This window comes from Protopterus annectens, chromosome 10.part0 (assembly GCF_019279795.1).
Source record: "Protopterus annectens isolate FY-2018-M chromosome 10.part0, PAN1.0, whole genome shotgun sequence".
NCBI lineage: Eukaryota > Metazoa > Chordata > Ceratodontiformes > Protopteridae > Protopterus > Protopterus annectens.
The window spans coordinates 1,715,992,677-1,716,009,317 of NC_056744.1; the positions used below are offsets into that span (position 1 = coordinate 1,715,992,677).

The 16,641-nt window shown below is 38.4% G+C and overlaps 1 protein-coding gene across 1 annotated transcript in view; it reads right to left on the bottom strand.

The window, feature by feature from the left end:
- The window catches only part of LOC122814464 (zinc finger protein 182-like), a 109,181-nt gene that overhangs the window by 5,372 nt on the left and 87,168 nt on the right, over positions 1 to 16,641 (bottom strand). The window contains exon 7 of the mRNA XM_044087043.1: positions 14,003 to 15,318. Coding sequence (XP_043942978.1) covers positions 14,003 to 15,318 — 1,316 coding nt within the window. The remainder of the gene's footprint in view (positions 1 to 14,002; positions 15,319 to 16,641) is intronic.

Here is a 16,641-nt window from a genome sequence, read left to right on the forward strand (position 1 = left end):
GTCACGATCTCTATTTTCAAGCTTTTGTTTTCGATACAGTGTTGTCACTTCTTTTCTGCCCACTTCAGATTTTTTCGTATCTGCTCCTTTCCAAAATGCTTTTGCTAGTATGAGCAAAGATAACTTCTTAGACTTGTTTTCTTCATGTTATAGAACTTTCACTACATTTGGATCTGATCTCAATAAACAGGTATGCAAAACTCACAACTACAGCAATGTCAATAGTGCATATCAAGGATTTGTCCTTCAGACCAAGATCTATATATCTTACCCTACAATATTTTAATATCATTTGTTAAGTGTAAAGTACAGTTCTTGTTTTCCTAACAGATTATTTAACACATTGGGTGCCAATCGATCATGTTAATGCTACATAGAACAGGAACACCATGCTGATTTGTAGCTTGAACTTTATTCCTATATATGAAGGCTGTTTACATATTAGATTTAATCATCTTAAATATCCCTTAGTCACCTTTGTTCTCCTTTGTTCATGATGTGTTGATAACCCTTTGTCTATCCCCTAGATGCTTATGCATAACCCTTCATCTATTCCCCAGATGCTTATGCATTCCATCTTGTTCAAGTTCTTTTATAACACATCCGTCTCTCACATTGCTCGTTTCCCTGCGCAACCAAATTTAATTCTTATATGAAAAATAGGTAGCCATTTGCAAATGTGCTTTCAGTTGCTTGTCAGACAAGTTGTTCAGTTTTAAATCATCCACAAACATTAGGTGAGATATAATTTACCAGGATTAGTTTCTGAAAGTCTAGCTGTAGTCCTAGCCTAGTTTAAGTAATTAGCTTAGAGGATTAACGGAAAGGTTAAACAAACGTGGAGAAAATGAATTACTTTAGAATATCCTTTTCTGGATTTGTATGCCAGGGATAATAATTTGCCCTTTCTCATGACAGGCAACAAGAACAAAAATAATAAAAAACAATACTGCCCCATGGATAACCAAAGACACCAAACAACATATGCGCCAAAGGGACAAATCCTGGAAACTATACCAAAAGAACAAACTCCCTACTTCATTACACTGAGCTCCGTAATCTCATAAAAAAACAAATCATTAGAGACAAAAAATCTTACTACATCAAACTCCAGTGCTACCATGCAAAAAATCCTAAACAGTTGTGGAACTCCATCATGGCACTTCTCAACCCAGGCACCAGAAACAATCCCTGCCTAGACCCCAACAAATCTGATCATGAACTAGCCTCATCATTCAACTCTTTCTTTATTAACTCCATTTTTAAACTAACCAAAACCTCTCCCAACAATAATCACCTCCCATTGCCTAGTTCCTCCACCACCACCCCTCCCTTGCCTACTGACCCTGAATCCCCCCTTATTCAACCTTAAACCCATCTCTACAGACTATATAAAAAGACTTCTCTCCAAATTAAAACCCTGCTGTAACACCCCTGACAACATGCCTTCAAATTTTCTCACAATTGCTGCTGATGGGTTTGCATATCCTATTAACATCTTAATCAACAGATCCATACAGGAAGCCCACATCCCCAAACTCTGGCACATGGCATACATTCTACCCCTCCACAAAGGTGGCAAAAACACCAATATCTCAAACTTCCGCCCCATAGCTATCCTCTCCCCTATCTCTAAGATCCTGGAAAAATGCATTCATCTCCAACTTATGCCCTTCCTAATTCAAAACCATCTTCTTACCCCTACCCAACATGGATTCTGACCAGGGCACAGTACTACTACAGCTCTTCTCTCATTCCTTGAATACAGTCAGGTGTGCCTGAGACTCTGGGAAAGTAGTATCCACAGTGCTTTTGGATCTCTCCAAGGCATTCAATACTGTTTCCCACACCCATCTTCTCAGCCATCTTTCTAAACTTAATCTCACTCAAAACACCCTATCCTGGTTCTCATACTACCTGTCTAATAGATCTCAGGCTGTGAAATGGAAAAAAGGCATCTCTTCTTTTCTTCATACCCCCACAGGGGTACCCCAGGGATACATACTTGGCCCTATGCTGTTCAATATCCTAATCAATACTTTTCACTCTGTCATTCTCAATTCCACAGTAATGCAATATGCAGATGATTCAACTTTAGTCTGCTCTGCCACTAACCTCCCAGAACTTCTGACTAAGTCCCAGGTCACCTTCTCAACCACCGAGGCCTGGATTCTCCAAAACCACCTTTCTCTAAATGCCAATAAATCCAAAATATTAGAATTTGTACCCTCAAAATCCTTCCCTGTTGACAAAACATCTTTCCAAGTTCTAAGCCATAACAACACTCCTATTGAAGTTGTTCCTTACGCTAAATTAGTAGGTGCTACTATAGATGAGTATCTAAAATTTGACAACCACATACTTCTAAAACATAAAGAAAACCCACCAAAAGCTTGGTATGCTGTACAGGAACAATTGTTTCTCACCCTATACTAGACATACTCTCAGCTCCACTTACCTCCTTCCTTCTGTAATGTACAGTGCTCCCTTGCTAACTAACCTGTCAGTCTCTATCACTTCCAAGTTAGAAAACTGTTACAATAAAATTTCAAATTTTGCCACAAACTCCAAATATTCATCCCATCACTGTGCAGCCCTCCAGTTTCTAAATTGGCTAGAACTTCCAAACTATCTGGATTATCTCCAACTGATCACAGCTCATAGACTTCTATTCAACCCTACTAAATGCCCTGCTCTCTCTCTAACATCCTTGCCCCCTACCTACCAAATTAAACTCTCAGATCTGAAAATCAAAACCTATTTACTGTTCATAAACCCAACCGCTGACCCGAACAACTACTCCTCTCTTTTTCACTAGCCAAAAAATGGAATTATCTTACACCTATTCCCAGGACAATGCAGAACCTATAAAACTTTAAAGCACATCTCCTTTCTTACCTTTACTCTAAATGGAAATGTACCTGCATCCTTCCTACCTAGCCCATCCCCAGCTCTCTTATAACTCCCTTCTAGCCCAACAATCTCCTTCTATTTCCAAGCTATATTCCACTTATCTTACACTATTATTACTTAACTATACTGTCTACCAACAGATACCAATTCCAAATTGCATCCATTTTCTTTCCCTAGAAATGTTTGGTGTGTTCCACCATGTTATTTTTGAACATGTTTTCAAAATTATTACTATTTACTTCATGACGCTTCTGTTTGATATTCTTTGTTACTATTGTAAATATTCTTGTTTCTATTAGTATTCTCCAGTTTGTAGCTGTACTTGTATTTTGTATTGTAGAGCTTTTCTCCCCGGGCCTCCACTGAAAATGGGCCTTCTGGGACCAGTGGACTTCCCCAGTCATCAAACTGGAAATAAATAAATAAATAAATAAACAACTCAGTTGTAAAGTAGTTTGCCACTGTTTCATAGTGACCATTATGCAATTTACCTCTGCGTGATGAATTTTGTAACTCTATAATCATTTAATAATGCATGAATATGGAATTCTGTCAAATGCTTGTCAGTGATCTAGCCATGTCATACTTTATTTCTGCCTCATTTTACAGCTCATTATGACTTCATTTAGCAATACATAATCCTTTGTTACCTGGAATTTTCATTTATTACTTGCTCTACTGTTGTGACCAAATTTTATGTAAATGAATAAATACTGTCAGAATCAATTTTAGTACATAATTTATAATGTTGGAAGGCAAGTTATTGATTCATAGGTCTTAGCATGTTATGTAGGGTCACATCTGAGGAGTATCGTCTTCCCTGTTGTTAACCAGATTCGTGTCAGCATGGGATGTGCATAAGTAATTTTTACTAATGCCTAGAACACTCGACAAACTTGTTAATACCTTTACCAAGATAGTGGGTACAGCATCTGGATTTGTTTTTTCAGTTAGGACCCTAAGTCTTAGGGGTATGAAACAGAATGAAGCAGTAGCCAATAAAACTGAAACAAAACTGTCTATGTTAACACTTCTGACTTTTACCTGTTCTATCCATTCAGTGTTTTTGCTACGTTCAACAGTATCTGTACAAAATACTTTTCCAAAGTGTAGTTATTTATTATTTTTACATTTTTTACATTTTTACACGGTGTTACTATTGTTTTCTTTTCTATTTTGACATAAACATCTTTTAATTATTAATAAATTGTGAACTTTGTACTTTTCCTTTATATTTAAATATACACAGAGTACTTCTGCTAGTGCTGATAATTATTACTTTATTATTGGAGATGGTATAACAAATCCTAATCTGTCTTGAGATCATGTGTTGCTTTTATCATATATTTTTAAGAGTTTTAACAATGTTTTCCCTTGTTGTTTTTCTTCGGGTAGTGATACGTCTTGCATTTGTTGCTTTACGTTCTCTGTTACTGATGCTTTCATGATGACAATTTACTTGTTTCCTTTCCTTGTTACTCTGTACTTTTGTGGTCACACTTCTCTGTCATTAGTTTTGCTGCTCTGTAGTATTACTGCATTTATTTGTTACACCAGTTACTGTGTTCTTTTGTTGCACCAGTCTTCTAGTACTTTCTGTAGTCTCTTACTAATATGACTGTACATTAGATCTTCTCTTGTCTGCTTGGCTGAGAGAACCCTCTTTGCTCCCTGTTTCCCATCTTTTTAACTGATGTGTAATCCTAACTGGACTTTCACCCAGGTCTCCAGATGAAATTTCTAAAATTTTAATTTGTGCTACATCTTTACTAAAGTATTCTGCTTTGTCTGGTGTACTATTGGTGGTTTATTAACTAATCATGTTAGGATATCATCTGTGTTGGAGTCTCAATACCGAATCCTTCATTTCTTAGTTGGTCTGTTTATCTGGGGTAGGAGAATTTGCCCTGCCCCTGTGTTTGTGCAATTTCAGAGTTATCATATGCAATTAGCAGGGGAGCTTGTTCTCCTGCAAAAAACGGAAAAAAATGTTTTTTTTTCCAGTTTTGCATGTGCAGGCTATTTCTAGGTGCATGCATACTGGCATGTTGTTGGCGTTTTCAACATTTTGACATTAACATAGTCAACATTTAGTGTATTTAATATGCACACACAAACACACACACCTATCTATATATCATATATATTGATATATCAAAGTACACAAAAAATCTAATGACTAAACATTAATCCAGATTAACTGAAATCCAATAATAATAATTAAAAAAAAAATTCACTTCTTTGCAGGGGGTAAGCTACCCTGTGCCCCCCAAACTCCCTGCTAATTATATACACCAACTCTGGGATTGCTCTACAGTGGGGAAGGAGCAAATTCTCAGATCCTCACTGTTCACAGTCTTGCATGAATTACTTCTGTTGGCGTAAAAAATGTTTGACATTACAAAAGTTCAAGTGAATGTGTGCTTGCCATATTATATATATGTACATTGCCATATTATATAAATATATGTGTATGTAAGTATGTATGTATAAATAAACGTAAACATGAAGTGGTTTCCTGTCTAAATGATTCAACAATATTTGGGCCAGTCAACCATGCCAAAGCGGTACATTTACAGGGATAGCACAAACTGATTTATAGCTTGAACCTTACTTGTAGATGTGAAGGCAATTTTCAGTATTGATTTAGTCCTCAAAAATATTCCTTACTAATTTTTGTTTTCATTGTTCATGCTGTACTTTTGATTTTTTTAAATACTGCTAGACACTTACATACTCTTTCTTTTATGACACATTTCTTCCCTACGCTGATATTTTTTGGTGTTTCGGTTTTCCTGCTATAAATGTTTTCTCATAATCATCAAGGCAAAATAATATTCTTAGATCATCTTAAAAAGTTTTTCTCAACTACTTGTAATTACATTTTCAGTTGCTTCTTCAATGAGTCATACAGTTTTAAATAATCCATAAAAAACGTAGGTAAAATGTCAGTTGGCAAGGTTTTCTGGGAGTGAAACTAACTATAGCCTAGTCTGTTACTGTTACATAACTACATTCATGAGCTAAGGCCAAGGCTAAAGCAGCAGTGACAAAGAATCAGTCTGGATTTTTATCCCTGGGATAGTAAATTGCCCTTTATCATGATTCAGTTGTAAAGTGGTTCATCACTGTTTCATAGTAACTATGTAATTTACTGATGTATGGTAAGTAAGCATTCCCCAATCCATGAAAGCAAAATACATTTTTTCTGTGTTTTTTTTTTTGTTTATTAATAGAGGATCTTTTGTTCCATACAGTTTTCTTCCGTTTCCTTGAATTTTTTTTGTAAACTCTGCACGAGTTCTGGTATGAAATGGATATGTTGTTGTAAAGCAAATTATTTGGTCTATACGTCATATGATGATTGCCAGGTTTGCTTTTAAGGATGAGTACACTTGTTCCAGGCGTTATTCAGATGTTTTTACTGAAGGCTAAATTATTGTGCAGAGATGTTGATACTTTTAGCCATAAGGTAGGTACAGAACAATGAGGGTCTATATTATAACACCAAAGTCTTAAAACTTCGAATGTTATAATATCGAACCCTATGCACCGAATGCTGAAAATAGCGAAGCTGCAGAATATCGAATACTTTCCTAGGGAAAGTATTCGGTGGGCCGTTTCTGCAGCTTCGCCATTTCCTCGACTGTGGAGCGAAGGTTACGGACCGGGTTAAGGTAAGTGTGTGAACGAAGGTCCCTGATAAAATCCTGATAAAATCCTCCAAAGCTAGTTACGAAAACAAAATCGCCACTGATTCTAAAGACAACCACAAAGCATTCTATAGCTATGTCAAGAATCTCAATGGCAACACTCAGATGTGCTCTGAGTTACAGCACAATGGCACTAAATATACAGACCCAACTGATATTGCCAACATCCTGGCAGATAGGTTCAGTGCTAGCTTTACCCCCCCCCCTCACTCCCTAAAGAGTCCATCTCTATACCGGAAGAATGCAAAGTTCCTGTAATCACAGTTGCACAGGTAAAAACTACACTCTCCAAAGCCAAGAACACAGCATCCATGGGACCAGACAACATCCCAGGCTGTGTTCTACACGAACTACAGAAAGAACTGGCACCCCACCTATGTACCATGTTCAATCATAGCCTCACCTCAGGCTTTGTGCCTGCTGAATGGCACACAGCAACTGTTATCCCACTCCACAAGGGGGGAGCCACCACGGACCCCGGGAACTACCGCCCCATTAGCCTGATGAGCCTGGTCTGCAAGACCATGGAGCATATCATCATGGAACTTATAAACAAAGACATTGGTAATCTCCAAACTCTGGACCCCACCCAGTTCGGGTTTATAAAAGGCAGATCACTCTCCTAAACCTGATAGACTTCTTTGAAGCAGTCACCAAAGCCATAGACAAGGGTAAGGTGGTTCACACAGCCTATCTAGATCTTGCCAAGGCTTTTGACACCATCCCCCACTCTGGAATTATAAACTCACTAAACTAGGTATAAATCCCTATGTCACAAGATGGGTTGCTAGCTGGCTCACTGACAGAACCCACACTGTGAAAGTAGCAGACTCCAAATCCGACTTCAGACCAGTGAAAAGTGGAGTACCACAGGGTTCAGTCCTGGGTCCTCTCCTGTTTGGTATCTACTTCTCTGAAGTACAGACTAACACAGAAGGTCTTTGGCTAATGAAGTTTGCAGATGACTGCAAACTAGGAGCCATAATCGAAACTCCTAACGGTGTGGACATCCTACAAAAGGGCCTCACTGAGACAGATGCCTGGTGTCAAAGCCATGGCCTCAAGCTCAATGCCAAAAAGTGCATCCTCTTTGGTAAAAACTCTGTACCCATGAACTACAACATAGGCGGTAGTATACTTAACACTGAAAGTGTGATAAGAGACCTTGGGACATAGGTGGACAGTAGTCTCTCCTTTGATAATCACATCGCCACAGTAGTCAGGAAATCCTTCTACGTGGCACACCTCATCACAAAAGGTTTTGCATCCAGAAAAAAAGAGGTCATTGTTCCCCTCTACTCATCACTCATTAGCCCCATTATAGAGTACAACGCCCCTTTTGGTAGGTACCTCCCAAGACATCTACAACAACTGGAAAGGCCGCAGAAATACCTCACAAAAAGGATTACTGGTCTCAAACAGATGCCCTATGCAGATCGTCTAAAAAAACTCCAGCTTTACTCCGTCACATATCGCCTACTCAGAGGTGATCTCTGCCTAACATACAAAGCTATGTCAAACCCAGAGCTGTTGGACTTGCTCCACTTAAAGAAATCCCAATCCCTCCGAGCTACATGCTCTAGGGACCTAAACCTTGTCACCACATAAAACAGAACATGCCGGAGGGATAGATTCCTGTCCCAGAGACTTCCCATACCCTGGAATAAACTACCTATCTATATCAAACAAAGCTCCTCATTAGCACTCTTCAAGAAAAATCTTGATGACTGGATGGGAAATTCACCCTGGGGATCACCTCTGTGGCTCTGCCCGACAGTGGCACAGGAAAATAATTTTCTTGGGTGGCAAAAGCCAGGGTACCTTTTTGGCTGGGCTTGTAAAGCCCCAGGGCTGGTAACCTAGTACCTACCTATGAACCTATGAGTGTGCGATAGGGACCTTAGGGTTAGGGAGTGGGTAAGGTGAGTGTGCGATAGGGACTTTAGGGTTAGGGAGCAGGTAAGGTGAGTGTGCGATAAGGACTTTAGGGTTAGGGAGCAGGTAAGGTGAGTGTGCGGTAGTTATGGACCTTAGGGCTAGGATTGGGTTAAGGTAGGTGGATAGCTAGTAGTGTATGTATGGTTTAGTGTAGGGTTTTGTGAAGTGTGTGTGTGGATTATTTATTTTGGTGTGCTTGCGTTGTGTGTATGTTTGTTAGAACAGCGATTTTTTTTCCCTGGGAAATAAATTCCCTATTCTTACTGTTCGATTTTCTGGTGTTTCGATCGAATGGGTTCGATATTATAACATTCGAAGTTTTAAGACTTCGATGTTATAATATAGACCCAAACAACTACTGGGGTTTTCCAGTAAGCAATCATTCTAAATTTGTCAATCTCTCTGCCTATTACTTCATTCCTTATCACATCTTTTGTGTTAGCACTTCTTTCTGTTTTTTTTTTCTTTAACCTCTTCTATGCATTTAACATCTTTGTGTTCAACAAGATCATCATAAACAGTTAATGCACAGATATTAAACCTTTAGTGTTATCAGCATATTCCTTGTTTTATACCTTTACATTTTTTATGCACCTTCTGATTTTTTTTTTGCCTTGCACTGACATTTTCACTTTATTGTACTGCATATAGCTCTGTCGTTACTAAAGATGATGTAAGATTAATCTTGATATGGTTTGATATTTTGTGTTTTTCCCTTTCTTAATTTCTCCAAATCGTTTGTGTTAATAATACCATGATGGAAATGGACCCCATTCCTAAAAAGTATGATTACAAAGTTCATGAATTAGTACTGTTTCAATCTTTGATATCAGCCAAAAGTGCTCTTCACAGCACCCACAATGTGCCCAGTAATCCCCCCTTCTGCAGTTCGTATGGAGTTACATGTATTGGTAACATATAAAAAAGAATCTATAATCGTATTTAGATAAGACCCGTTGCGCCTACTATTATTGGAACTGTCTGTGTATTTTTCTTCTACACTGCTCTCATTTCTGCCTGCAAATCTTGATATTTTATGACTTTGTGTCTCTCTGTATACAAGACACTGTAGTCATTGGGTGTAGTGATTTCAATGATCAGTGCTACTTTTGTCTTCTTTTCATGGACCACTCACATCTGTCTTTTGAACTGTTGGTAATGAGTGATCCCATGTGATGTAGACTTCATCCTTTTCTATGATGCTTTGTGGTTCATGTTTCCAGTGTTTTCAGCCACTTAAATACCATAATATTTGCACAATCTCCAGTGTAACAATCTCACCACATTATTGTGCCTTTCAGTATACAGTCCCTCTGCCAGTATAGAGTTGTAACCAGCAATAAGGTGTGTGACTGTTTCCAATTTGGTTCCACAAAACCTACATTTGTCTGCTTCTCCCACATGTTCAGTGGACTTAGTAAACCAGCATGTACGTAGCCCACTATCTTGGGCTGCCAATATTAACCTTTCATTTCTTGATGTGAATTCACCTCTCCTTAACCATTCCTGCATTCGTTCTTGATCAACATGAGGCTCTTCCAGAAGTTTTCGATACTTGCAACTATATTTATGTTTTTTTCCACATTTCTTGCCTTCTCACCTTGTCCTCCACCTTATATTCTTTCTTTTCTTTTTTAGCACATTCAGTTGCTGCCTGGTTTTTATCCATTTCTGGTTTGATTTCCATTCCTGCTTGACATCGATATGCTTCTGCTAAATTAAGCAGAGATGTCATCTTAGATTTATTCTCCTCTTGTTTCAAAACTTTCACCACATTTGGATATTGTGAGGTCAATAGATATGTGTGGAGTCGCACAATTGCAGATCTATGCATGTAATCAATTTCAAGGAGGTCCATCCCTCCTTCAGAACGGGGAATATATAATCTTGGTATACACTGATTTTTATAAATCATTTGGTGAGCATGAAGCATCTTTCTTGTTTTAATATCCAATATATCCAACACTTTGTGGGGCCAATCAATCACTCCAAAACTATAAGTTAGGACAGGAAGAGCAAATTGATTTACAGCTTGGATCTTATTCCTAGGTGTCAGTACTGTTTTCAGGATTAATTTAAGTTTTCTAAAGTACTCCTTACTAAGCTTTATTTGCATTTGTTCATGTTTTATTGCTTATCCTTTATCAATTCCTAAGTATTTACACACCCTTTCTTGCTCAAGTTCTTTTATATCACAGTCTTGTCCCAAACTGATGTTTTTCTGGTGCTGCAATTTTCCTTTTTTAAAGGTTGCTTTTGCAAATTTATCAAGACCAAATGATAAAAGTTTTGACAACATGCAGCTGTGCTTTCAGTTCCTCATCTGATGAGCTATACAAGTTTAAATCATCGACAAAGAGAAGATGAGAAGTCATTAGACTTTGTTGTTTTCTAGAAGCCAAATTATAGCCATGACCTAAGTTGTTAAGTAAACAGCTTAATGGATTAATGGCAAGGCAAAATAGCAACGGTGACAGGGAGTCACCCTGGAATATCCCCCTTTTGATTTTTATCCCTGGGATAATAATCTGTCCTTTATCATGGCTTAATTGTAATGTGGTCTGCCACTGTTTCATGGTTACTGTAATGTAATCAATCAGTGTAGGATGTACCTTATACATTTTTAAGCACTTTTTTATCTATGAATGTGGGATACTATCAAATACTTTTTTATAGTCAATCCATGCCATACTTAGATTCTTCCCTTTCTTACAGTTTTCCATTATAACTTTATTTAACAACACATGATCCTTTGTTCCATATGACTTTCTTTTATTGTCCTCTTGTTCTACTGCCATAATTGAGTTTTCTTCTAAATTACTATAAACTCTGTCGGTGTTAATCCCTGTGTATAATTTATACGTCGTCAGAAGACAAGTTATTAGTCTATAATTTTTAGGGTAGCTTGCAGGGTCACTCTTAAGTAAGAGCATTGTTTTTCCTATTGTTAACCAGTGCAGTCTCTGTTCTGGGTGTCCATATAAATAGTTCTTACTCATGGCTAGATCCTCATGTAAAGAAGTTAATACTTTAAGCCAAAAGTTAGGTATTGCATCTGGGCCTGGGGTTTTCCAATTAGAGGATTTTCTCAAATTTGTTTCAATCTCTCTGGCTGTCATTTCATCCCATTTCATATCTTGTACCTTTAAACTTCTTATTCTTTCTTTTACATCTTCTACCCATTTAGCATCTTTATTATGTTCCACAGGATCTTCATAGCTACTTCTCCAAAATGTATCTATTTCATCTTTTTTTGGCAGTTTTTCAATTCCTTTTACCCCGTTTCCCAATTCTCTATAAAAAATTTTCAGGTCATCACTAAATTGCCTATTTTGTATTTTTTGTTTATATTTATCTGTGTGCTGTCTAAGATTTTCTGCCTGTACTGACATTTTTAATTTATTTTTTGCAATACTACATGATAGATCCTAGTCTGTTCTAATACTGTGCACTGCTTTTATCACATCTATCTTTTAGTATATTTGTTGATCTATTCCCTCTTCTATATTCTTTTAACAGTGACACTTCCTGTCTTAATTGCTTTATATTTTTCTCTACAAGTTAATTCCATGATGGTATTTAATTTCTCCCCTTCCTTTGCCTCACTACCCTGTGTTCTTGTGGTAGAACTTTATCATTTATTAATTTAGCTGCACAGTAACATGTCCTGTTTACTTCTGTTATACCACATGGATCTCTATAAACAGTCCTAATTACTGTGTTCATGTGTTTTATCAGACTTCTGACTTTTGGGGTTTTTTCATTGATTTTAATATATCTATGTCCATTAAATCAGGCAACTCTTCTCTTAGTTGATTTCTTCCAGATGAAGGGCACATCTCTTGTTTTCCGTTTCCTGTGGCCATGCTATAGAAAGTTCTATAGCATCTTCCTGTGGCACATTCTCTTCAGTTTCATCCTGTGCCATCTGTTGGTCTGTCATACGAGATCTCACCGAGCCTATCACGCCTCAACATTGACTGCATCAGAGTTTCCGCAGTCGTCTGCTCCTTCCTTGCTGTTTAGCTTTAAGTAGACATTTATACTGATTTCTTGTGGAAAACTTCAAAGTAGCTTGATATGGCACCTGACCAATTGCTTCCTGTTCCACTGGTTTCCCCTTAATTTGGATATCCATTACTCTATCCTGTTTTGGTTCTTTCTGCATGAGATTTTCTGCACTGAATCCTTCACTTCACAGGTACTCCATAACTCAATTTCTATTTCTTTAACTTCTCCATTACGATCTCATTTTCTGCTTTTCCTCTTTGCCTTCTTATTTTTTGCATATCTGGATTTGTTTGCCTGTATTTCTCTTCAAATATCTTTGGTGCTGCTCTTTTTGTATTGGTTAGTTTTGCTTTCTCCTTTGCATAAATATTTCACTGTATTAAATCTCTTTTTCTTTCCCATGTCCATATTTTTTATTCAGATGTCTCCTAATCTTCCTGCTTCTCCTTACTTTGGGGACTCACTTCATCATGCTATGGTGTAGTCTGTGTTAAAACTTTCTACATTAAATCTTTCACTCCACAGACATTTTTCTTACTAATCTTCTTTTCCACATTACGTCTTTGTGATATTAATTTTTTTATTGTGAAATTTTCCATATCTGGGTGCCTTTGCCAGTATTTCTCTTTGAATATCTTTGTGACTGCTTCCTCTATATTAATTAACTTGGCTTTCTCCTTAGCATAAATATTGAACCATGTCAAATTTCTTTTTTTTTCCCATGTCCGTATTTCTTTTTTATACTTTTCAAAAATGTCTAGGTTTTGTTGTTTACATTTTTGCACTTTCTCAGCTGCTTCTATTTCCATACAGATCAAAGTTTTGTCATCTATACACTGTTTTTCAAAAATTTGTTGTATTAATGAATGCAAATTTGTATTTGAAGCTTCTGACAGTTTTTCCTGTGAAAGTATTTTTCTTTCCTCTAATTTCTCTCTTACTCTCTTTGTATATCCTCTATCTGGTAAGTCTGGGCTTTTTGCATAATAGTAACAATACATAATTTCTTTCTTATCCTCAATAGTCCGCTCTGTCATCTTTATGGCTCTTCTTTGGCCTATCAGTTTTTATGATTTTTTGTGGACTGCTACTTCTTTCTACAACAGGGGGACCATCCTCATCTTGGGCCTGACCTGGCCCCATTGTTGGAATGTTTCTGGATTTTGAGGATTCTACACTGTCATTTTTTTTCCATCCTGGCACCAGTGTGCCTACCAGGATTGGGCACTTTTTTATCCTGGGACTTGTGCACCCAGCTGTCTTCTTTTGTTTTTGACTTACTTCTGTACATGATATATGCTATACAAATACAGTCTATATATCAGTGTTGCCTTGGTGAGACTTTGTGAAAAACAGGGTCCACCTCGCAAAGGTACTCACCAAGACTTGAAGATGAATTCAACTTCAGCACTACTACTCTCTTTTGCTTGCTGACTTTTCATCCGTCCATTGCTTGCTGACTTTTCATCCCTCAATTTTTTCCCTGAGTGTGCCCTTTTATGATATTGGAGAGAGCTCTTTGCCCTGTAACTGTTATTGCATTCAGAACATTTATACGGTTTCTCCTCTGTATGTGTCATTTGGTGATACAAAAGAGCACTCTTTCCTCTATAACTCTTACCACATTCAGGACATTTATGTGGTCTGTTCTCCATGTGGGTCTTTTGATGGTACAGAAGAGCATCCTTCTGTTTATAACATTTACTGCAGTCAGGACATTTATATGGCATCTCCCTTCTGTGAATAGCTTGATGGCGTACAAGATCACTCCTCTGTTTAAAACACTTACTGCATCCATCACATTTATATGGTTTCTCCCCACGATGAGTCTTTTGATGATACAGGAGTGAACTCTTTCCTTTATAACTCTTACTGCAGTCAGGACACTTATATGGTCTCGCTTCTGTGTGAACAGCCTGGTGACGTATCATAATATGTTTCTTTGAAAAACACTTGCTGCATTCAACACATTTATAAGGCTTCTCTCCTGTCGGAATGTTATATGATTTCATCTCTTTATGAATCCTTGAGTACGTCACTGGGCTTTTCTGTACACTCAAACTTTGGCTATAGTCAGAGCTCTTGTGGCAGTTATTTTCTGACTGGTGGCAGTTGACATAATCCTTAAACTGCTGACCATGTTGCTGTACATTGTCTGCCAGGTGATGCACTGGAGGTATTCCATTGTCATATTCAGAGCTCTGGTTGCAGGTATGTCCTAAGTGTAGCTGCAGTGCAGGACTATGACACTTGTTGTAACCATTCAAAGATGGAGAACCTGCAGCAGTGTGCTCTGACAGGTGGAACAACTCAGGGGATCCACTGTGACACTCATAACTCTTGCAGCAGTTAAATCCTGGATGAGGTTGTGGTGCAGGAATAAGAAGCCTGTCAGAGCTCTTCACGCTCTGATCACACTGCTGCAGGTTCTCTGTCAGGTGATGTACCTGCAGGGTTTCAGTCTCATCTTTACAGCTGTGGGTGCAATTAAGTCCAGACTGAACCTGGACTATAGCAGTGAAATGAAGCTTGTTGGAGCTCTTCATAGACTGAGCACACTGTTGTATGTTTTCTTTTGAATGCTGTAACTGAGGGGTACCATTGTCACATTCAGAGTTATTGCTGCAGTTAGGAGCCGATGAAAGCGGCTGTACCGGAAGGAGATGAAGCTTGTTACCGCCTTTTACAGGCTGAGAACACTGTTGCAGAGTCTGCGATTGGTGATATAGCTGAGTTTTCCTCCCTAAAAACAGATTTAGAGAATTTTATTACAATGATAAAACAACTATGTCATATTTTGCACAGAGCAAAGCATCCCATTATTTAGTCATTTTAAATATTGCAGACTTATTTTCTACTTACAAAGCAATATTTGTTCTGCTGTTTTAAAATAAAAAGAGAAAACATTTCCAATTTGGGCCAGTATTCATAATCCCGACCTTTGTAAGTTTGTAGCTATAATTCACAAAGAGCGGAGCTATGTCCTTACCTAAGGTAACTCAGGTTGACTATGGAAATACATCGGCGTGTTTTGGTAAACATGCCTCCATAAGGATAAGGGATAGGCTGAGTGTGGAAGAAGTACCCCACACAGTGAGGGAATCCAGGGTATCAAGCATGGATAGACTGAGTGTGGAAGAAGTACCCCACACAGTGAGGGAATCCAGGGTATCAAGCATGGATAGACTGAGTGTGGAAGAAGTACCCCACACAGTGAGGGAATCCAGGGTATCAAGCATGGATAGGCTGAGTGTGGAAGAAGTACCCCACACAGTGAGGGAATCCAGGGTATCAAGCATGGATAGACTGAGGGTGGAAGAAGTACCCCACACAGTGAGGGAATCCAGGGTATCAAGCATGGATAGACTGAGTGTGGAAGAAGTACCCCACACAGTGAGGGAATCCAGGGCATCAAGCATGGATAGACTGAGTGTGGAAGAAGTACCCCACACAGTGAGGGAGTCCAGGGTATCAAACATGGACAGACTGCGGGTGGTAAGACTACAGCAGTGACTATATTCTTCTTTTCGTTTCTTTCTTTTTGTCATTTTTGTCTTCCTTTTTCCATTTCTTCCTTCCTTTTTTTCTTTTGAGGCCCAGACGGGTGATCTGATTAACTGACCCTTTCCAGCAATACTCTCCAATTACCATAAGCTGATCACATGACTTTACCATATTCCTCATGTCAGTCACTGCTGCAGCCATAACCTCAGGAAAGAGTCCAAGATCTTATAGCCCCTAATCCTTGGGTAGGTGGTACACTTGATGAACAGGAGGGCAAAATGGCCTTAAAAGACTGTTGAAGCAAATTGTTACCATACCCTAGATATGGAGTCTAATCTATAGTGTTAACCGGGGTCTATATTAGATAACCGAAAGAGCAAGTCAGCGAATGCTCACATGAGCGAAAACGCCAGGAATCAAAAGGGTATTTGTGGGGTCGGGGTACAGTGAGGAGTGGGATATTTGCCCTTTCCTCACTATAGTGCATCCTCGGAGTTGGAATATATAGTTAGCAAGGGGTGTGGGGGGACGCAGCCCCCCACAATAAGGAGTTTGATTCCGC